General features: G+C 37.6%; 1 protein-coding gene across 1 annotated transcript in view; it reads left to right on the forward strand.

The window, feature by feature from the left end:
* grin2bb (glutamate receptor, ionotropic, N-methyl D-aspartate 2B, genome duplicate b) overlaps nt 1–25,247 on the forward strand; it is a 148,760-nt gene that overhangs the window by 93,591 nt on the left and 29,922 nt on the right. Inside the window, 4 exon segments of the mRNA XM_052137623.1 lie at nt 88–280; nt 22,424–22,538; nt 22,787–22,995; nt 23,478–23,649. Coding sequence (XP_051993583.1) covers nt 88–280; nt 22,424–22,538; nt 22,787–22,995; nt 23,478–23,649 — 689 coding nt within the window.

A 25,247-nucleotide genomic window follows, 5' to 3' on the forward strand; every position in this document is an offset into this window, starting at 1 on the left:
AGTTTGAAGTCAAGATCGCAGATAATTATTAAAAGGGTAGCAAAACATTGTATTCTTTGTACTGAATTTCCTCTTCCTTTCTTTCAGGTTTGATCTCTGTTTCCTACGATGAGTGGGATTACGGTCTGGAGGCTCGTGTGCGTGATGCTGTAGCCATAATTGCCATGGCAACCTCTACAATGATGCTAGATCGGGGTCCTCACACACTGCTTAAGTCTGGATGCCACGGCACACCTGACAAGAAAGGCAGCAAGTCAGGAAACCCCAACGAGGTGCTGAGGTGAGTCATGCCTTGCGGGATGCCAGGGTTCAAACTCCGACATCTGGGATCGGCAATTATACACATGTGCAGGCTCTTGCAGACATATATACTTTTACAATACCTGCTTAGAAGGGTTTCCAGACTAATGGAGTGTTTTGAAAGGGTGAACAACCCTAGACAGCACAAAGAAACAGGCGCACAAACACTCCGTGGCTTGTGTTTGATATCTTCAGAGAAAAAATTTTAGAGAAATCGTAAAGCTCAACATTGCAGCTATTGGAATGGAAAGTAGGTCCCAAGTTTCATTTAAAGAGACATTTTTATCGAAGGAAGTATCACGCAATAAACCCTGACAGGGTGATCAGGACTTAATCCCACTTATTACATGGCTAAACTAAACAATTACATGAACATGGAATAATAATTTGAGTTGAAATTATGTTATTATGTGTGAAGAAAGACACCTAAAGTCTCCAGAACTGCTGAATTGCACCTTCAGTTGCTTATTAAATGACTTCTTGCTGAAAAACTAAATAAATGGATATGAAATATTGAGTTGAGTTTAACTTATTTTATTAGCTTACTTGGAGTGATCACAGAGTGTTAGTAGGAAAGATGACTCGCATAACCTGGATGACTGGTTAAATATCACTTTATCCCTGGATGTGCGGTTATAATTAAGAAGTATCAGATCACTGGGTGGAGCAATTGATCAATACGAATCAAGTATTCCTGAGAGAACTGTGGTAATTAAGAGATTATATCATTCCTCAACTTTGTGTTGGGTCTTGATCACCCTGTCTGGGATTATTTTGCAGTTATGATTGGCTGGCTGTACATTTTTGTGATAAATGTTCACTTATTGCATGACCACTTACCAAAAATGGTAAACTGACATGAAATATTGGTTTGAGTTGAAAAAAGAGACTGTGGAACTATTTGAAATACATGATGGTAGCACAGCAAATACACCACATTAGGAAATCAGTTGCCTAAGACGATGGATAATTATACAGTTTAAAGGAATAGTTCACCCAAAAATAAAAATTCTCTCATCATTTACTCACCCTCATGTCATACCAGATGTCTATGACTTTCTTTCTTCTGCAGAACACAAATTATGAATTTTAGAAAAAAATCTCAGCTCTGTAGGTCCATACAATGCAAGTAAATGGGTGCCAAAATGTTGATGCTCTAGAAAGCACATCAAGGCATCATAAAAGTAATTCATATGACTCCAGTGTTTTAATTCATATCTTCAGAAGTCATATGACAAGTGTGGGTGAGAAACAGAACAATATTTAAGTAATTTTTTGCTTGAAATTCTTCTCCTTACACAGCAGGGGGCGATATGCATAAATAATGTGAATCACCAAAAACACAAGAATAAGAATATAAACGTGATCTGTTTCTCACCCACACCTATCATATGACTTCTTAAGATATTAATTTAACCACTGGAGTCTTATTGATTACTTTTTTGATGCCTTTATGTGCATTTTGTAGCTTCAAAATTTTGGCACCTATTGACTTGCATTGGATGGACCAAAAGAGCAGAGAAATTCTTCTAACAATCTTCATTTGCATTCAGCAGATGAAAGAAAGTCATACACATCTGGGATGGCATGAGGTTGAGTAAATGATGAGAGAATATTATCCTTTATTATCCTATTCCTTTAATGGTCATTATACAAATATATTTTACTGCAGAATACAACGGTTGACCAAACAGAATAAAGTATTCCAGAAAGCTGTGTAATAAAACATGTTATTGCTGGATATTGTAGCTTCATTTTAGATTGAATAACAGACTATTTACTGCACATTTCTTTTCTCCTTAAAGAGATAGTTCAATGTAAATTCTGTTATTATTTACCCTAATGTTGTTTCAAACCCAACTGACTTTCTTTTTCTTCATGGAACAATAAAGGGGTTTTAGGTAGAATTTTTGTCTCAGTCACCATTCACTTTCTTTGGAAAGAAGATGCAATGTTAGTCAGTGGTGACAGAGGCTAACATACTGCCTAACATAATAATTTTTGTTCCACAGAAGAAAGGAAGTCATATGGGTTTGGAACAACATGAAGGTAAGTAAATTATGACATAATTTAAATTTTTGGGCGAACCATCCCTTTAACATCTTAAGAGAAAGAAAGAATGAGAGTAGCAAATGGACAGATGGTGAAAGCAAGTACATTACTGGCAATGTGGGTCTGCTGTAGTTCCTTGCTGAAGTGTTTGCCACTGAGCACTCTTTCCCCATTACGTCTCCTCTAACATTCACCCCACGCCTACGTGTCTGCACTGGCCCCGGCTTTTATTTTCATCTTTGAAACATAAATATACATTGTAATACCAAAGTGAGCTTTTCATCTGAACAGCTCTGTTCTCTCTTGTACTGTTATTTGACATTTAGTATTGAGGGGCATTGATTCCTAAATATTAATTAACGTTTAGGTGCGGTCACACACTCTTTTAGCCAGTCATTTGATCTGCTGGTGAGTTAATTGAATGCTCGAGGCAGAGCAGGATTAGGAAGCCAAACGGAAAAACAGTAGAAGCCTGGCCTCTCACTCTCTCTCTCTCTGTCTTTCTCTCTCTCTCTCTCTGTCTGTTTACAAACTATTTACTCTCTTGGTTTCTGTCTGCCTGCCACCTCTCTTAAACTTACTCTCTCTATCTCTCACACACACACACACACGCACACGCACACACGCACACACACACACACACACACAATTTCAAACTAAGTTTAAATAGGCTATGTTCCCACCGCAGCTGAATGTGGCCCAGATCTGATATTTTGCTCAAATCTGATTTATTTTTTGTTTGTTTGTTCACAATACATTTTTAATGTTTTAAATATCAGACATTCCTTAACTGACCCACATGCCTATAGCACTCCTTGAGCATGCGTATAACAAACTCTGGCATTATTATAGTATGAACAATTAAGTAAATTATAATTAAAAATGTAATTATCCATTTTCTAAAGCCACTTTTTGCATTGTCTAATCAATGCTTTACTTGTCTGCCACAATACTGTAATATATTGTAAGTATCTGATTAATTTATTGTATATTTTATATTTATAATTATTTATATATTCAATAATTTTTATTTGGGGGCCTTTCTCTGCAAATATTGATGGATGTGATTAATTGTAATTGATTCGATTAATTAAGTGGCATATCGTGCAATTAATTTGATTGATTGTAATCAATCTCTCTCTCTCTCTCTCTCTCTCTCTCTACTCTCACTCTCTCTTCTTTTTGAAACCTGATGAAAAGGTGTAAAAATGAATGCACCTTAAGTTACTTTAGATAAAAGCATCTGCCAAATTCATAAATGTAAATGTAACATTTAACAATCCTTTCGATCACTTCATTTACCATCTACGAAAACACACTCTTTAAAATATTCTATGCTAAATTTGGAATCTGTTTTCTAAGGCATCAACGGAAAGGAACATTTAAGCTTGGCTTGGACGCAGACCAGTCGATGATACTTCCTGCATTGAATCGAATTCCACACAAATGCATCATCAATCATTAATAAAACACCAGTTAAGGTTTCATTTAAATGTTCAATTAAACATTTATATTTCTGGAACTGTATGTAGCCCGCAGACCATGTTAAGAAGATATATAGCTGTGTTGCCAAGGAACGCTTTGTTTGTTCAGATGAGGAAAACAACTAATTGATTGGCTAAAGCACTTTCAGGTTTTTTGTGTAGTCTGTTTACAGCGGTTACCCAGCGGACATGGTATCTTGGTGAACATGATAGTGTGTTTGTGTAATTAGGCAGATGTATTAGGGTGCCTGATGAGAAGATGAGAGCACACTCTAATGTCTTGTGAACATTCGGGAACACAAGAATAGACAGAATAGGAGGAGGCAAAGTAGCCGTGAGTACAAAACAGAGAAAATTGTTTTGTTTAGAGCAGTCCTGTGGGAGTGCAGGTTTCTCAAGCACACCCCTGGGACGCTTTGCACCTAACACACATAAGTGTGCACACGCGCACACACAAACCTCTGAATGACAGCATTATGAGGTGGGCTGAATGAGAACCATTGGACCCAGTGACCCCTGGAGTACTCTAATGATCCGTTTCCACAATGATGGAAACGATTTAAATGGCATTCCATGATTCTATATTATCATTCTGGAACACCCACCATGCTCCGCAGTGGCTCTGTCAGCGATGATGGAAGGCTTTTCAGCTGGATGGGTCGTGTTCTGTGCTGGTTAAGGGCACATGACAGCCTCAAGGGTTTCCAATGAAGGTCAGCTTGAAGGTTTCGGCATGGTAGTAGAAGGTTAGATTAGGTACACATGCCCTATAAAGGGTGAGTGTGGGGTTAAATTGGGTCACGCATACTTATGCCTGGTAAATTGTTTGTGCAGACACCTGACGGTTCTATTTTCGCAGAAATTTGATTTAATTCAGGTTACGCTAGATTGTGTTTAAAGTTAATGATTTCCTGTCTTTTGTTTTGAAATATGAAATGACAGGTATGGAATTATTGTAAACATTATTTTCAAGGCATATTTCTGCATTTTTCTATGGACATTTAAATGGATGAATGAATGAATGCATGAATGATTGAATGAACTACACTCAAAGCACTTTACACAGTGAACAGGTAGTTCTCCTCAACAACCTCCAGTGTACAGCATCCACCTTGATGATACGTCAGCAGCCATTGTGCGGCAGTATGCTCACCACACACCAACTATAGGTGGAGAGGAGATAAATCTCTTTAATTTATGTATACAGATTTGTAGTAAATTCTTGAAATAAAATTGCATTGCCTCATTGTAAACATTTAATAGAGGCTCACCTTGTTTTTTCTACCAATGTCACAAAATGTTTTGTGTTTTTTAGAAGTATATGGTTCAATGACATGATGCTCATATATATATATATATATATATAATTTTTTTTTAATTTTTTTTTTCAGATCTATTAAGTTCCTAATAAGTCTATTAAAGGTGCACTCAGTTATGTTTTGTTCATGTCATCTTGGACTTACAGTGACACCTGGTGGTGTGGATGCAGCATCATTCAAAATCAATAGTTTTCAGTTACTGATGCCATTGTAGAAATTCACTATTCACAATCAGCCATGATTAATTTAATCCACGAGTGAAAGTGTCCAATAACAAGACGTTACTTAGAAAAGTGAGTAGTACTCAGCTACATATGATTCTAAAATGGCGGCCCCCATGAGGGTGTCCCTCCCCATGTAGAATAAAACAGCTATTAAGGTTAATGAGATGACTAAAGTCCTCATCTCATGTGAGTGGTGATGATTTTAGACATATGTTTCAAAATTACAATTAATTTCTTTAGGAGTTCATCTTTTTTAATGAGTACACCGTTAAGTTATAAAAGTTAATTAAAAATGCAATTCACACAAGATTATCTAAATACACCTCTTATATTATGAATTAGCTTTTTTAATTTCTGAGTTCAGAATCATTTGATATATTTTCTGGAGCTTAAAGTCAAAAATGTATAAGTGATGTAACCGTCTCATCAAGTCTCATTAAATGCTGAAATTCCCCATTAGACACTCATGACTGTGTGTGAAGTTTAAAAAAATATTCAATATTTTTTAATTTTGATGAAAAGGTGGGCTACAATTTTAGTTATGTCAAATGGTGTAACTCTTAGAAAACATATCATATACTCACCATCATGATATCCCAGGTGTGTCTGACTTTCTTTCTTCACCAGAACACATTTGAAGAAAAATAGAAAATTATCTTAGCTCAGTAGGTTCTTAAAAAGCAAGTGAATGGATATCTATTGAAGCTCCAAAAATCACAGACAGTCAGCATAAACTTCATCGATACGACTTAAATGAATGTCTTCGAAAGTCATACGATCAGTTTTGGTGTGAAAACTACTCATACCTAAAGTACCTTTTTAAACTCGAGCAGCGCTCTTTACAAGTGAGGAGGAACCCTGTACAATAGCTTGGTTTTGGTTTAGATCTGTATGAGCGTTCGTGTGGTTATCCTGGATATCTTAACCAAGTGGAAACGTGAGATTACATCTGTATCCATGGCAACAGACTGCTTGGGTTCTACCCTCACGTGAAACTTTCTGGAACTGTTTGATTATAGTTAAAAAGTAGTTAAATATTTATATTTTTCACACCAAAAGTGATCGTATGACTTTAGAAGTCATTAATTTAACCGCTAGTGTCATATGGATGATGTTTATGATGACTGTCTGTGATTTTTGGAGCTTCAAAAGAGAAATCTCCATTCACTTGCATTTAAGGTAAGCTAAATGAGCTAAGATAACTTTCTATTTTTCTTCAAATGTGTTCTACTGAAGAAAGTCAGTCATACACACCTGGGATATCACAAGGGTGAGTAAATAATGAGAGAAATTTCATTGTGGGTAAGCTATCCCTTTAAGGTGCAAAGAAAGTAATGTAAAACCTTTTATTTGATGGCTACACCACTGACATTCGCTTAAACCACTTTTTTCCATAGAAATTGCTACAAATAGAATAATAATGCAATCATAGACACAAAGATTAAATTTCTATAAATGTATTTTAAACTAGATATTTATACGATTTTTTCAATCTTATCCCCTCAGACAAACATGTTTGTCAATGACCCAAATGTCTAATGGTTAATCTAGGGATAAATTGTCAAAATTGACGTGATAAGTTTTGAAATTTTCTTGGTTGTCTAAATATTTTGAGGTCTTGGTAAACGGCCCATAAGCGATAAGCAAGTTGCAAACATTTACTCTATTTTAAAGTAACTTTTCACTTTGTGCTAGGATATGTTTGTGTCAGCGTGAACATAGGTTGTGTTTTCTCTCACTTGTGGGAATGTGTGGCTTGTCTCTGTGATGGTTTGCCTCCTCTGTGGTGCTCAAGGCTTGTGAAGCCGGCATGCTTTTATTCTCCACTTCAGTTAATTGTAGCACCTCAGGCAACGGGGCTCAGGTTTACAGGATGGCTAGAAGACCTGATGGCCATAAAGTTTAATAAGGTGGTTTTGGACAATTTTAAAATGCTTTTGGGCACTGATGAAAGTAGCTGACAATAATTCTACAGAAATAGGTCAGGATATCAGTCGGACACTCCTGCTGGTGAATTCATGCAATTTTCTTTTGGTCTGGCACTCTCTCTCTCTCTCTGTGTCTCTCTTTATCTTCCTCTGTCTCTTTCTCTCCATTTTCTGGACTCTGTCACAGTTTGTTTCTGTCTCATTCATTTGTTGCATTCTCACTTATACTTACGGTTTAAAATGCAAAACACAAATAAACTGTCTCCCTTTTTTTAAATGCTTGTCTCTAAGCTTAGATCCAGTTCAGTTCCCATAGGTGCATTTGTGTGCCTTTAAAGAGAGAAGTTAAAGTAAGTTTCTGTTTATCAGCATGTGTTTCTAGGTCTGTTTATTAAAGTGCATGAGTGTTGGGGTGGATTACTGTGCTACAAGGCCTAAAGGCTTTCCTAGGGTGGGGTTTGATCATAGCATCACATCCTGTGCGAGTAAAGGTTCTTAAATCTTTGGTTCATCCAGGAGCTTATAACCTGCTTTAATTACGAATGTACGCATAAACACAGAGACACTCAGAAAAGTCTATTCACACTTCCACTGGCTCACACGCATGCACAAGTTTGCACAAACACCAGTTTTCAGTTGTGATTTTTACTGTGGGTGGGTGTGTGTGCAGGATGTGAAACCAAATTATGATTTGATTGGTGTTCAGTTAATCCTTAATCCTGTTTAGTTGAACTAATATTGTTTATGTCATAATGTTTTCTCATGACTCTCATATTATAAATCCTTTGCAGATTATTGTCGGCCTTGTGATGATGTGTACAATAATCCAATGCCGGTGGCCAAACACTGTAATTACTACACCCAACTCCCAAGACATTAATGAAATAATCATATAAAGTATTCTTCACAGCCACAAGCTTTCGATGGCTGTTCAAATGGTTACCTGTTGACCTGTGTGGCAAACATATACTTTTGAACTTTTCTGCTTTTAATGTCTTTAGGCAATGGTTTGCTTCAGAAAGTACTTTAAAGGAGGAGTTTAGTAAAGTGCTGTTGGGCCTCATGTGCTCTGTAATGAGACAAAGGCAGGCCTACCACAGTCATAAGCTCTGACTGAGGCCTGTAGGAACACTCAAAGCCAAAAGGCACCAAAATCAAACAGGAAGTCCAAACAGACTACAGATCCCATTAAACCTTGCTCACTTTACACCTAGGTGTGACATTCTGAAGGATGGAACTCTCAACTCCTATTGGATGAAATGCACAACAGAACATGTCCCTCAACCATGATGCCATCGAGAGTAAAAAACCCTGGAGATTCCTCCTAAGCCTTGCTTCCAGCGACAGTATTCCCGAATCCATTGGCAGCCCTGCTGCTCCCAGGAGAGCCTCACTGCCCAAGGAAGTATCATACATACCTGAACTTTGGCCAAAAAAATCACTGAATGAGCCAAGATTCTGCGTGTTCCACAGAGCATATTAACAGATCTGAAGGAGACCGCTGAGCAATCCGCATTTCACCTTTTGCCTGCAGAAGTGAAGAAAGAAGATTGATTTCTTCAACCGAGTCGACTTCGCTGATTTCTCCGCCAACCCGCCGAGAATCAGCCACCGTACCGCCTGCCAACAGAGCGAGGACCCATGTCCTCATGCGACTCAAGTAAGAGGTTTACGGCTGGGCAGAGACAGATTATTATATTTTGTTATTCTTGTGTATCAAGGTTGTTGCTTGTACAGTTTTGGACTGCCGAGTCAGCTCATTGCTGCTAATAATACTCATGGTATTACTGTAACTTACTGTTACCATGAATGAGATTTACTGTGTTGTCATCCAGCCACGTTGGGCTGTTTGTGCATTTCCGCCATCGCAAGTGAGACCAGCACACTGAATTTATCCATTAAAGAACCAACAACCACGGCGGACAGATTCAAGCCTTTCACCGCATCTCTGAGTGATAAAACTAATGGTTGCTGTCTCTCCCACAATTACTAATCAGGCTTCGGTGCTATCACCGTGTTCTGTCTTACGTACAAACAGCACACCCCCCGACCCCTCACAAACATATGTGCACAAACATCTGGCGAACAGATAACTTGGCGATAGAACCCAGCTTTGTCCCGAAGTTATTGTACCAGCAGAGATATGTGTTAAAAGAGTACAAGTGTTTGTAGTGCTAGCCTGCTTAGCATTACTGATTCTTATCCTCATACATACATCATTTTGTCCTTTGTCATTTTACTGCTTGTTTTGGGTTTTTCCACTTTTCTACTCTTTCATCTGTGTGTATTTTACCTGTTGCTGCTGGTGCCTAGCACCACCTAGGTGTGTCTGTGTTTGTAGCCTGCTAGCTTTTTAGCATTGCTTATTGTAAGGGATGAATGGAAAGGAGGAGGTGAGAACCGACTTGACAATATAAATAATATTTTAATGAAGAATTTAACCAAAAATACAAACACACAAAGGTGTTGGACAGCTGCCCGTAAATCTCTCTCTCTCTGTCCCACTGGAGTTTTCAGTCAGCCTTTATCTCTCTTGGAGGCTTGATTGGCCTGATTAGTGGCCGGGTGTGCAGCATCACAACCCAGCCCCACCCTCTGCCCTGTCACACTTTTCCATGCATTTTTCGTGTGCATTTGTGTGCATCGCATTTGACAGCGCACACCCATTTTTTTCCTCTGTGTTACACGGATTATTGCATCGATCTCAAAGCACTGCTTATCAAGACTACCATAACAACAAAGAACTGCATCAGGGATTTACATCGATCTCAAACCCTCACCGCTCGGGAACAATCAACAACAACAAACAATTGCGGTAAGTCATGGTATCCACTCATGTTATTTCTTCCTGCATTGCATGTCACATATTTACTATAGCTTATTCCATCAGCAGTGAGGTATTTACATGTGATAAATGTGAGGAATTAGTCAGGCTGATGGAGAAGGTTAATGAGTTAGAGACACGTATCCGAACGCTAGTGGAGGTCAGTGAGAAAGAGAAGCCGGTAGATACGTTTCGGATGCCGGTTGTACAACGAGCAACACACACACTTTGGTTCGGGCTCTAGAGCCCCCGCAGCAGGGCATTTGGGTGACATCTTGGTGGCATACTCACTCAGCAAAGCGACATCACTTTCCCGTTCCTGTTAGGGTTTCCAATCGATTCTCCCCACTCATTGATGCACCCAATGAGAATCATGTTGAAAGTAATAATTCATAATTGGTGATTCTATTGTAAGAACGTAGAAATAGAGACTACAGCTACTATTGTTCAATACATTTCCTGGGCACGAGCATCTGGCATCAGATCAAATTTACAAGTGCTGTCTAATGCTAAATGTACATTTTCTAAAATTGTTATTCATATTGTAACTAATGATGTCCAGCTTCTCCAGTCTGAAATCACTAGAGATAATGTTAAAGAGGTGTGTGAACTTGCAAAAACGATGTCAGACACTGTAATATGCTCTGGCCCCCTCCCTGCTCATCGTAGTGATGATATTTATAATAGATTAGTGTCACTGAATGGCTGGATGACTGAGTGGTGTCTGGAGAATAGCATATGATTAATAGACAATTGGAAGAGGTTTTGGGGTAAACCTGCTAAAGAGATGGACTCCATCCCTCCTGGGAAGGTACCACTCTCCTCTCTAGTAATTTGGCTCATAGTCTTAATAATAACAATATTTGACTAACTATGGCCCAGGTCAGGAATCAGACAAACTGGTTAATCCAAATGCCTGCAAGCTGCCTTGAGACATCACACAGGTGACATAAACTATAACACATAGAGACTGTATCACCTAGATATCTCATAGAGACTGTGTCTGTTCCCCGAACTACCAAACACAAAACTCTCACTAAATCATGTAGAATTTTTTTTATTAAGGTCAAACTTGAAAAATTAAAGATAAACATTATATGAAGGTAGGGCTACTAAACATTAGATCTATTTCTACCAAAGCACTAATTGTAAATTAAATTATTGCAGATCATAGTTTGGATGTGCGCTGTTTGAACGAAACCTTGCTTAAACTGGATGTGAATATATTAGTTTAAATTAATCTACTCCCCCAGGTTATTGTTATAAATATGAGCTTCATCTGAAGGGTCGAGGAGAAGGTGTTGCTACAATTTACAGTGATGTTTTTGTTGTTACTCAGAGGACAGGATATAAGTTTAAGTCTTTTGAACTAATAATGCTTAATGTGACACACGTGTGTCAGATATAAATAAAAAAAAAACTCTGTCATCTATTGCCCTTGCTACAGTATAAAGATCACCCGGGCCTTATTCTGATTTCCTTGGTGAATTTGCTAATTTGTATCGAACCTTGTAGTTACTGAGCTTTAATTGTTGGTGACTTCATCATTCACAGAGGTAATGAAAATGACACATTGGGATTAGCATTTATCAATATTCTCAACTCTCTTGGGTCAGACAAAATGTGACAGGACCAACTCATCACTATAATCATCTCATTTGGAGTTGATGTTGATACTATAGAAATTCTTCTGCAGATCGATGACATCTCAGATCATTACCTAGTCTCTTGTATGCTGCTATCAGCTAATGTTACTCAATCTACACCATGCAATTGTTCAGGTAGAACTTTTCTTTCGACCACTAAAGATAGCTTCACTAATATTCTATCAGATCTATCGCATACACTTAATAAACCCCAAAGCCCAGAAGAACATGATGAAATAACAAAAAATATAAATAGATTCTTCTCTAGTGCTCTTGATATTGTCGCCCCACTTCGATTAAAGAAAACTAATGAAAAAAGACCCTCACCATGGTGCAATGATCACACTCATGCTCTCAAGAGAGCAGCTTGGAAAAAGGAGCGCAAGTGGATGAATACAAAATTAGAGGTATTTTACGGTGCATAGAAGGATAGTGTTTGTAGATACAGACAGGCACTAAAAGCTGCCAGGTCAGCATATTTTAGCAAACTCATAGAAAATAACCACAAAAATCCTAGATGTTTATCAAGTATTGTGTCTAAATTGGTTAGGAACAAAGCATAAACTGAACCGTCGCAGCACAATAGTGATGACTTCATGAATTTCTTTCCTGATAAAATATAAATAATCACAAATATAATTGGAATTATGCAATCATTTGTCAAAGTACCTCAGAAAACAGTGTCTCATAATTTTCCTCAAGTGCAACTTCAAACCTTCGCTGTCATAGGTCATGAAGAGCTGATAAAACTTATCAAAACATCAAAAGCCACAACATATATGTTAGATCCAAAAACCAACTAAGCTCTTAAAAGAACCTCTTCTTAATATTATTTACTCCTGGCTATCCTTAGGACATATCCCAAGAAACTTTAAAATGGCAGATATCAAACCATTTATTAAGAAGCCACAACTTGCTAATGGCTAATTAATAGTAATAAACTGGCTAATTATAGACCGATTTCAAATCTCGTTTATGTCAAAAATACTAGAAAAGGTAGTGTCCTCTACTGTCCCTTCTACAGAGAAATAGTGTATATGAACAATTTCAGTCAAGATTTAGGCTCCATTACAGTACAGAGACTGCATTTATCAGAGTTACAAATGACTTACTCTTATCACCTGATCGCAGATGCATTTCACTTCTAGTGCTTTTAGATCTTAGTGCTGCATTCAACATGAAAGATCACAACATTCTCTTGAATAGGCTAGAGAATTCTGTTGGCATTTGTGGACTTGCATTAGCATGGTTTAGGTCCTATTTAGCATTTATTTATGTAAATGAGGAATTGTCAAACCAAACAAAATTTAAGTATGGAGTGCCACAGGGATCAGTTTTAGGGACTCTGCTTTTCTCTTTATGCTTCTCCTTGGAGATATTATCACGAATTGTGGAATAAATTTCACAAAATTTCACAATTCTCCAAACTAGAAGAGTGTATCGATGATATCAAAGATTGGATGACCAGAAATTTCCTTCTTCTCAATTCCGACAAAACAGAGGTAGTAATTATTGGACCAAAACCCTCTAAAAACAAGCTGCTATAATATTATTTGACTCGATGGATGTACTGTTACATCGTCTTCAACAGCAAAGAACTTAGGTGTTATATTTGATACCAATATTTCCTTTGAAAATCAAATTACCAATGTTTATAGAACAACATTCTTCCACCTAAGAAATATTGTTAAATTACGATACATGCTCTGTGTTGCTGATGCCGAAAAAACTAATTAATGCATTCATGAACTCAAGACTAAATTATTGTAATGCATAACTGGAACTTCAACTCACAATTAGGCTGCTTTAGTTAGGTCTGCCGAAACCAGAAACATTTCTCATGATCTATAACTCTGCAATAAATTGAATGGCATCTAAGCTAATATTATTCTATTTGTATCCCTGTCTCAACCTCTTGACTCCTATTCTGAGGTCACCAGAACCAGCTGGATCCAGCTCCATTCCTGCTTCATGTTGGACTCCACTGCTACATGTCTCTGAGTGATGATGACTAAATGCAGCCGGTGCCAGCCAAACATCACTTCAGTCTATAACGATGGACTTCAGAGGATGAACTGATGCCAACTCCAACCATAAAACATGGGATACATCATATGCCATTGCCTGAATCTTGGAATTAGGATAGACCTCACCGAAATTACTGGCCAGTTGAACTGCGATGCAGTTCACTGATCTCTGCCTGCATCACCTCTGTCTAATGATGGACTACACTCTTCTAATGGAATACATAGACTACCAATTAATTGCCAACAAACAAAGGACAGACAATTGCATCTATGAGTTAATCCAGGATGAACGTCAAAGACATTAGTCATTAATCTTACAGTTCTTACAAAATCTTTGTTTAAACACTGGCCCTTAACACTTACGTAGTTTAATCATTTTAATCCATTACTTGCACTATACATAATTAAGTAATATCGGCATTATATTCATGATGTTAGCCAGAGGTAACTGGCCCCCACAGAGAGTCTGGTTTCTCCCAAGGTTCTTTTTCTCCATTAACCAGCATTTTAGGGAGTTTTGTGTTCCCTGCAACAGTCGCCTTTGACTTGCTCACTGGGTTTTCTAAATACAATTACTATTTAATTACTTAATTTACAAACACAATTCACAGTCTTATTTTATCAAACTACACAATGATGACTCTATGACTTGACTTTCCACAAGAGCCAAGCCCGCCATTTTGTGCACTCCTTCTCTCCTCACATGCACGCACACACACACACACACGCGCACGCGTTGGTGCAGCTATCATTATGAGGACTCTACATAAACATAATGATTTTTATACTGTACGAATTATAGATTCTATCCCATAACCTTACCCCTAAACCTAACCCTCACCAAAAACATTATGAATTTTTACATTTTCAATAAAATATAATTTAGTATGTATTTCAAGCCATTTGAATTATGGGGACACTAGAAATGTCCTCATAACTTTCCACGAGAGCCACACCCACCATTTGTTGCACTCCTTCTCTCCTCACATGCACGCACACACACACACACACGCGCACGCGTTGGTGCAGCTATCATTATGAGGACTCTACATAAACATAATGATTTTTATACTGTACGAATTATAGATTCTATCCCATAACCTTACCCCTAAACCTAACCCTCACCAAAAACATTATGAATTTTTACATTTTCAATAAAATATAATTTAGTATGTATTTCAAGCCATTTGAATTATGGGGACACTAGAAATGTCCTCATAACTTTCCACGAGAGCCACACCCACCATTTGTTGCACTCCTTCTCTCCTCACACACATACACACACACACACGTTGGTGCAGCTATCATTATGCGGACTCTTCATAAACATTATGATTTTTATAGTGTACGAACACACCCCATACCCCCCCCCCACACACACACACACACCTCTTCACTCCTCTTATGTATTATCAGCTTTTATGTTAACATATCTAATCACTGTTTAGATTGTAGTTGGAAGTCAGAAGTTTATCGACTGAATTGTGTTGATTATTAACTGATATTACTGCATCAATAAACTTTGCTATACTTTAAAAATAAGTGTTTTGGTATTGTTCTGCATGAATCTGTGTCAAGGGCTGGCAGGAGATGTCAGGACTCGGATTCAAGCCTTCGTTGTTCCCTTTTTGAATGTCGATGTTCTCCGGAAGTCAACTTTCCTAAGAGAACAATCCTATATTGAGACTGATTCCAGGGTGGTGCCCGAGCAATATTAATTCTTATTTATATTCTATTGATTTTGGTAATTGATAGTTGTCTTTGATGATTGATGATTTGAAGGATTAATAAGCTAACATTGATTCTAATCAATGTTTGGTAGATTCTAATAATTAATAATTATCTTTGATAATTATGAATTATTGCTAATAACCAAACCCGCTCCTGAACGAAGCTCCTACAGTGTCATCAGAATTCTTAGCACTTTTAGAATTTTAATCTAAAACGTATCATATGAATAAAGTATTAAAAGTACATTTGAACATTTTTTCTTTTTCGACATGAAGATTATCGGTTTGTTTATGCTTTTATTAATTTGTACTATACTTATTTGCTTTCTTTCCTTCTTTCTTTATTAATAGATTCCAACTTGTTCTTGCCAATGCCAAAATAGCCTTGATATGGCATTCAAGAAATTACTACAACTGTCTTTCACAGCCTTGACAAATATTACAAAACGGCGTAAAGTTTCAAGCTAAGAGATGACATGTTATATCAGGACACAAATTACATACATTATTAGAGGAAACTCTCAAATGTGACATCAAGTAAATCATAGATCCTTTTATGGTTGCACTTTTATATGGGTGTGCAGTAAATCTGCAGACGGGTTTTCCAATTTCAGATCAATACCAGAAAAATTTTGGATAGTTGGCTGTCATGTCGAATACCGATCTGTTTGTATTTATAGAGACAGATAAATGGCTCTCCACTGCATCATGTCTCCAGCTGTAAGTGCACAAGATGCTCCCTCTCTCTCCATGTATCCTTCTCTCTTTATCCCTAGCTCTCTTCAGGGCGAGATTACTGTTCCTATGGCAACAGGAGATTGCTTGGTGATTGCTATGGTTGTGGGCACCATGGTAACACATTTTAAATTCTGGTGGGTCTCTCTTTCCCTTCCTCTCTCACTCAAACGTACTCTCACTTTCATTCTGTTTGACGACAGTTTGGGGTTGTACATTCTTTCTTGTGTCAGGAATCAAAACAGACTGGCATAGCACACATGTGGGAATTGATGGTGTTTGAGTTTGTGCGATTGTGGGTGTTGGTTAGACAGAACAGGTGCGAACTTAACCACTGCAGTTATGTAGTAACTTCTGCAGTAAGTTGGTATGTGTGTGTCTACTTGTGTAGCCATTAACAAAAAGTATGATGGCTGTACCATGGTACAGTACAGTGATGGTATCAGATGTAACACCATGGTATTTTGATATCTTTTATACTATGCAACTATTTGATTACAATATTAAATTGCAATGGTATTTACATTGTATTCCTAGGTATTTTAAAAAAACCATAGGTACGTTTTTGTTAGTGAGATGTGTCTCTAAGCTGTATTTACAGCACCAGTGATAGTATCAGATTGCATTACTATGTTACTTTCTGACTGATCAGAGTGAAAACGGAAAAATCACTCTGTGCTTACCAGAATTCAAAACACTGCCTCCAATGGCAAAAGCCGTAAATGTTACAGACTGATCTCACAGTGAAATTGGAAACACTAGGTTTACTTTTCTTTAGCTGAAATCGGTCTGTGCTTACAGCATTGTGAAAAACTACACCTAGTGGCAGAAGCAGTAATTGTTATTGGGCGCATGGGCACCTGTGAGTTTATTTTATGGGTGGAATGTTCACAGGGGCACCAGTAGCGAGTCGTGATGTGAGATGTTTTCAGCTGATGTTTTCAGCCAAAACTAAATCTAACCATCAGTGGAGTAAAAATTTTATAAAAACTTTGAAGGAAAAATGCAATTGCGTTCATCACTAATTATGCGAATATAATTATTTTCTAGTTTCATTGGAAAATGAACCAGGGTCACCAACACTGTTGATGCAACGTGCTTCTAGTTGTGCCACAGGGGAAGATAAATACTCTGGAGCCATTGCAAAAATGTCTGACTTGTCAGTGAGTCAGCATAATGTGGCCGATCCAAGGGTACATAAACTCTCAGAAACAACAAACCAACTTCCCTTGTGATCATGTTGTGTGTTACTGAGCATATAAACACATTTAAGCTCCATAATCTAGATGGAATGTCCATGGAGGGGCGCCAACAGTGAGTTGTAAAGCGAGTTGTTTTCAGCTCTACAGGATGTAACAGTGAAGAGGAATGCATATTTTATAAACTGTACCCCCCCCAACCCCCAACCTAAACCCAACCATGGAGTAAAAATGTAATGTTAGAGGAGAAAATGCAACCGCCGAATCGTACTCATCACTGATTATATGAAAGCAATAACCTCCTGGTGTCAATGCAGGATCTGAATTTGGGTTTCCCACACTGCTGACGCAATAAGATTTCTGTCGCACCACAGGGGAAGGTAAACACACTGGAGCTGATGCTAAAATGCATGATAAGAGATGACCCTTGTCAGTGTGTTGGCATAACGTGGTACTGTAACTCTTGTTAGCAACATGCCGACTTACCTTGATATATTCTTTTCTACAGAAGAATTGCATTATTCATATTCTATGGCATTTACATTAAAGTTAGTTTAGTATTTAAAAACTTTCAAAACTTACTGTTATGGCAACTTACTGTATGAGACAAACTCTTTTCGTTCTGTCATTCTCTGTCTCTCATTTTCATTGTTTCACTTTTATTCTCTTTCAGCCTCTCTTGTGTAGAGCAGATATTTATTTCATGTGTGGCTAGTCATTTTCGTGAGGCTGAATGTTGTCATGGTGACGACAGCCCACAGATGGAGGGAAGAGAGCGGGGAGAGCAGTAGCGAGTTTTCACTGGCTCTGACACAAAACTTGTTGACACACACACGATACTCCCGCCATGATGAAAATCTGCGCACATATTAGCGCTCAAGGGCACAAATGCACACACACACACACACACACACACACACACCTGGCTACAGACTGATTTACGGTCACTGTTTATAATGGGTCAGATATTCTACATCATCAATTTTACACCAAGATGGAACAAGGTGAATTGACTTGTGTTTCAGGTTTTATGATCTTTTACTTGTTGTAGTACACAGTATGCAGAAGTATATGTATATAATGCAAAAAAAATTTTTTATCATCTTTAAATGGATGGATGGATGAATGGGTGGACGGATGGATAGACAGACAGCTAGCTACATGTGTAGGTGGTAAATGTTGGAACATTGGCCAAGAATACAAGTCAAGTGCTAAGGTTAGGTTCAAGGACAAGAATAACAACAACAACACCAAAATAAAAGAATGCTAAAACACTTTGTGAATGCAGTGCACATTTTCCTGTAGATCAGGTTAGTGACATGAAATATGTTAATTACAACAGAGGTGAATAACAACTCAACTGACAGCATTGTGTATGAACTTGAATGGAATATTTGAATATTTGCATACCACAAGAGTTCACAGTGGTCATATTTGTTAAACTCCAAAAAGAGTAAAAATTATCATTGAAGTGTATTACATTTGTCCATGACATATAGACAATTACTTTAAAAGCCATGCGATCACTGTGTGAGAAATAGATGGAAATGTAAGTTATTTCTTTAAAAACATCTTTAGCTGCCTTTGCCAGCTTTGGGCTCACCAGTTTATGGTTGACCATGACAAATGTAGATGACAGATCTATGCAGTAAAGTCAAGACACCGGCTGACCTAGGGCTTTAGTTACAGCAGAGCTCTATTAGTTGAGTGACCAGGTTTAAAATCTAAGTGACAGGGGTCAAGCTTATTGTTTATGGAGAAAAGGTACATTTGGATGGAAGTGTTGACTATGCAAAGCTTTTTGACACAAAAGGAAATGGGACATATTCTGACTGTCTTTTCCAACTTTGATGTTGGCTTGACAAACCTTGTCTGAAGGATTTACAAGTCCTACAGTCCTTTGCAAGTCCTACAGCCTTCAGTCAACTGTTCTGTCAATGTATATCTTTGGGATATTTCAGAAATGAAATCGTCTGTTGTGTGAAAACCGTAGGTCTGATCAGTTAGAAAAGATAAGGCACACTAAATCAGAACAATCTGAAAGTATGTACCAAGTTTGGTGGATGTAGCTTGAAAGCTCTAGAAAGAGTTGCAATTGATAATTTTTGTCTTGGTGTCAGGATTTTTGGAAAAACCCTGAACCCAGTCTTTAGAATAATGGTTGTCAAGCCAACATAATAATAGTAAAAAAATAAATAAATAAATAATATGCAGTCTCCTAATTCTTTAAATGTGCCACTCTTAAGCAAAGAGCTATTATTAATATGTTCTTGGATGGCTGACTAAAAGCTATTATGTCAGATATGAAAAAAAATCTTATACTTGAAATTCTGTCCTAAATTCCGAGTTAGGGCCATTTAATAATATTTAACTCTGTAATAAATGTTTTCCCTGGATTATTACTTTCCTTCTATGCAGGGGTTTCTCACGGACAGTTCAATAAGGCTCAGAACATGCACACAAGTAATTTAATATGACGTATGCAATGCAATATAATGTAATATAATTAGGTACTAAATAATTTTGACAAAAACTTGCCAGCTGATTTCAGAGAGCAAGAGAGAGAGAGAGAGAGGCTGCATATATACCATGAAAACATTAATTAAATGAAGTGCTAGATCTAAATTGATGCAACCTCAGGTTGGCAATCACACTGTAATGAGCACACTGCCCAATGTTTGCAACAGTGCAATATTAGCTAGCTTTGTGTTTTAATTAATGTAACTAACCTTTGAGAACGTGTTCTTCCTGACGTTTCTGGTTCTGAGGGCACAACCAAATGTGTGCACATATGGCACATGGTCAGATCGATTATGACACATGGTAAAATGTGATGCATATGTAATAAAACCATACAAATAAAACACAAACTCTTCCTTTAAAGCCCTGTGGCAGGCATGGTCGTGGAGAAACTCGATGCCGTACCATTACGTGTGCTATTAGGCCCTGTACTGGGGTAGGTTCTTCACATGTGATGGTTGCCTGTTTGTAACCCCGTGTGATGTATCTTCCATAAGAGAGTTACCCCGTTGGTAAACCGGTGTCTTCCTTGGGCAGAGTTCCCCTCTGCCACCATTCGCAATGTTTTTAGAGCTCTATCCCCTCTGGATAGGATGCAGACTTCTCCACATGTGACACTGCCAACAAGACTCGGTAAGACCATGCGACGTATTTTCACACAATTGCCTCCCCTTTGGGACAGGCTGTGGTCTCTCTCCATGGTGTCTTCCCCTTTGGAATGGACACCCCCCGACTTGGACACTTTTGGCCCCCAGCTGAATGATTTCCATTCTTTTTTGGGAAGAAAAAAGAAGAGAAGAGGCCACGGCTGGGGCGGCCTGTCCCCATTTTTTGCAGTCAACTTGTCCCTGAGGTGCGAGGGACTGTGCAACGCTCATAGAAGTGTTGGGGGGGGATATGTTATGGCCAGATGCCCTGGTTGCGAGGCACAAAATGGTCACAATATCGACACAATATCGAGTGAGTGACAGATAGAGAACGTCCTGGTTAAATTCATAACCTCAGTTCCTTTTCGAGATTCTCGCCAATTCCCATTGGCCTTTTCTCAAAGATCAGGGGTGTTTGGGGCTCCCAAGGGCGACCCCTGTTGTCACTACATTGACATCCAACAGGGAATGGAGGTTACAAAAGTAACCAGGACATTAGACAACTTCTAAATAAATGTCTTAGGACCCTTGCGTTCTAGCTGTTTTTGAACACAAGAACATGTCCTATGTGAACAGGTTTGGGAGGGTTACTAATCTGTAGTGGAAATGTATTCCACTACAGATTACAGAATACATGCTGTTAAATGTAATTTGTAATGTATTCCTTTAGATTACACAAGGTCAGTGACATACTCTAAATATTTTGGATTAATTCTTCAGCACTGGTAGATTTTTTTCAAATGTTTTTGACAAAAAAAAAATCTCTACCAGCACAGTAAGACAAAATGCACATTAAAAATACATTCTGTGAAAAAACTTAATATCTTATGCAGTGTTGTATCTAAAACAAGATAAATGGAACTGATCTTGTTTTAAGGATATTTAGATATTTTGACAGGAAAACAATACAAATATTATTATTGAGAATACAATTTTTGCCCAAATATGAAATGTTTTACTAGAAAAAAAGAAGTTATGATCCAACATGAATTTTCTTGATTAAAATTTTTTTTTAATATTTTCATGCCAGGTAACGTGCATGTAAAATGGCATATTGGCTTAGTCTATAGCTGACAATTTACACAAGGTTAAATTCTATTTCTTGTGCTCCATATTTATTTGAGACTTAATTCTCTGTCTGCTCGTATGACTGTAACACATCATAAGAACGTTTTTCACTGCTGTTCAAATGCACTTTTGATCACATCATTTAAATGTATAAATGTTTTCCATCTGAAAGACTAAATATTAAATGAAACAAATTACAATAAAATTCAAAGTAACCTCTTCGGTAATTAAAATACTTTTTGAATGTAACTGTATTCTAATTACCAATGATTTAAATTGTAACTGTAGTGGAATACAGTTACTTATATTTTGTATACACAGGGGCGGCCTGGGAAAAGAAATCGGCCAGGCATTTTAAATAGAAACTGTGGAAAGAGCCAGGTCATTTTGAAATCAACTGAGATTGTAGCGAAATGGATTTCTAAAAACTAGGCACATCTTTAAAAAAGAAAAGATGGTCCTTGTGAGCCTTAAATTGGCATTTAACTTGTTGAATGATAAACTCATATAGTGCATTCAAGATATTTAGTCTTGTGGGTTTAAAAAATGTATTTGAAATGAGAAAATCTAAGGTTTTGGCCACATTACAGAGCGTCACTTTTGCAAACCCTGTTCGTCTTTGCAACGCACAATACAAATGAATGCCATGATTGGATTCATAGCGTTCATTGATAACCACCAAATGTGTTTGGTCTGATGTCCCCTCTCTTTTCTCTCCAGGTACCTCATGAATGTGACATTTGAAGGGCGTAACCTCTCCTTCAGTGAGGATGGTTTTCAGATGCACCCAAAGTTGGTTATAATTCTGTTAGATAAGGAGAGGCAATGGGACAGGGTGAGTATCTCTCCTCTTTTCTATTTGCCTCACTTTCCCTCTTGATTCCTCTTAACTCATGACTGCACAGTTCCCCCTTCCCTGATGTAATTATCCACCTTCATTTACTCTTTATCTCTCTTTATCTTAATTTAAGATTTCAGTCATCCTCAAATTTAGCTTGCACTAATCCAGTCTCAGCCACTTCAACCTCAACGGCCTCTAATTATCTGACTTGTTATACTTCTCTCATTTTTGCACTTTAACAGGTAGGTAAATGGGAGAATGGGTCTCTGGCAATGAAGTACCATGTTTGGCCTCGTTTCGAGCTGTACTCAGATGCTGAGGAGCGGGAGGATGACCACTTGTCCATTGCTACCCTGGAAGAGGCTCCATTTGTCATTGTTGAGGATGTTGACCCCCTCAGTGGCACCTGCATGAGAAACACAGTACCATGCAGAAAGCAGCTCAAAATCCTGTAAGAATCCTCTAGGCTCTTTGACAACACTACAGTTATTTGTGCAATGCACTGCAGTTCTTTAGATTTCAATATAGATTTTTCAAGTGGTACACTGATAAATGCTTAAACAGAACCAGCCCCAACCTTGACCTAAAACACAGATATGTAAAAATATTGGAACTATAACTGAAACCCTAGCTACATAATCTAGGTATATATTTTGAATATCAAGTATTGTATGGTAAAATGTTAGCGCTTAGGATAATCAGTTGTCAGTCATAAGTCTTGACTGCATCCTACAAGATGTCTCATTTAAGCACTTAGTACAGATCCTCCATTTTTTAATTCAAGTGGTTATTTAATTTCATAGAGTAAAAATGTGTGATGTATATGGAACTGTCAATGAAAACTTAAAAAACAAGAGTAAAACTGGCATCTTGATGTCAATTTGTAATATTGATTGTATCATATCACCTTCTTCTTGAATTTACCACCTCTAGAAACCAGACAAGAGATTCAGGGATCTATATAAAACGCTGTTGCAAGGGCTTCTGTATAGACATCCTCAAAAAGATTGCCAAGTCTGTAAAATTCACCTATGATCTCTACCTGGTGACCAATGGAAAGCATGGAAAAAAGATCAATGGCACATGGAATGGATTGGTTGGTGAGGTGAGTTTTAGTCCTCACTGAACATCAGTCCTCATATTGTGATAGACTACAGAATTTGGGTGTGAATAGGTTGTTTATCATCCAAGAGCTTTAGCCATGTTGTTGATATGGAGAAAGGTATCCTATGTGTTAGCACAGTGTGGCTGTTGCCCGTTGAATAGTTTCACTCTTTTTGATATTTGAGTGACAGTGGTTATTGGCAACTTTTGTTCTTTCTAAGTTACCATACTGCTGCATATAATCGATGAGTGTAGTATATCAAGCTGTATGCCATATTTTCATCATGCCACACCATGCTCAAAACAGTTTGAAGAATTTATATTGTTTAATGTGGAATGAAATATTTTGATTTTATATATTTATACATATTTAATATTTTTGTTCCTTTGTTTATCCGTTTTTATTTGCATTATTGCCGTTTTTATTGATAGAATACAGCAATCACAAGAAATGCCATGGCTCCATTACATGTAGATTTATAGATTACTAATTTTATAATCAAAAAAGGACAATCTGAACAGTATCTCTAATGAGAAGAACAGATGAAAGTGAGAGCAAGCGATTTTGCCCAAGGGAAAATACAGCTGGATCTTTAATTCAGATGAGAAATAATATTAGTTACCGAATCATATGCAAATCCACAGTTGAAATGAATGTGGCTTATTGAGTTCCCTTTCAGTCACAGTTATATGAATGCTCTCCAACCTGCACCACAGTCGGAGTTGCAGACTCTTGGTATCTTGCTTTATTTTTGCCTAATGTCTTTGTTGCATCTGCTGCTTTGAGACATATTCATGTTGAGTGATGCAACACACACACACACACACACACACACACACACACACACGTTGTGTTTCCATGTTTTATGGGGACTTTCCATAGACATAATGGTTTTTATACTGTACAAACTTTATATTCTATCCCCTAAACCTAACCCTACCTAAACCTAACCCTCACAGAAAACTTTCTGCATTTTTACATTTTCAAAAAACATAATTTAGTATGATTTATAAGCTGTTTTCCTCATGGGGACCGACAAAATGTCCCCACAAGGTCAAAAATTTCGGGTTTTACTATTCTTATGGGGACATTTGGTACCCACAAAGTGATAAATACATGCTCACACACACACACACACACACACACACACACACACACACACACACACACACACACACACACACACACACACTTAAGTGCATACAAATTATAATGTCAAATTTAGAAGGGTAAAGTGAGAGAGAGAGAGTGCAAGAGAGAGAAGTCTTTCTGTAGCGTACACTCACCATATTAACTCTGCTTTGTCCTATTTATCTATATAACCAGAGGCCCATTACATGTATTTCTAAATATACCTGGACATGTGATGGGTTTGGTAAAGTAGTGATTAGGGAAAGGTTGAAAAAAGAAGAAATAGCAATTTAAAGCTACTGCGACCTACTGTGGAAAAGTAACCTGATTTCTGCCTTTCTTGGTCTTATAGTCTTATTTTTTCCTTTGTGCTCTTCTCATTCACTGGCTTCTATTTTATCATCATTCACCTTTTTTTTTACACTGTGCTTCTTTTCCTCTTTGTCAAGATGTGGCATGCGTAGACT

This window comes from Xyrauchen texanus, chromosome 11 (assembly GCF_025860055.1).
Source record: "Xyrauchen texanus isolate HMW12.3.18 chromosome 11, RBS_HiC_50CHRs, whole genome shotgun sequence".
Classification (NCBI taxonomy): Eukaryota; Metazoa; Chordata; class Actinopteri; order Cypriniformes; family Catostomidae; genus Xyrauchen; species Xyrauchen texanus.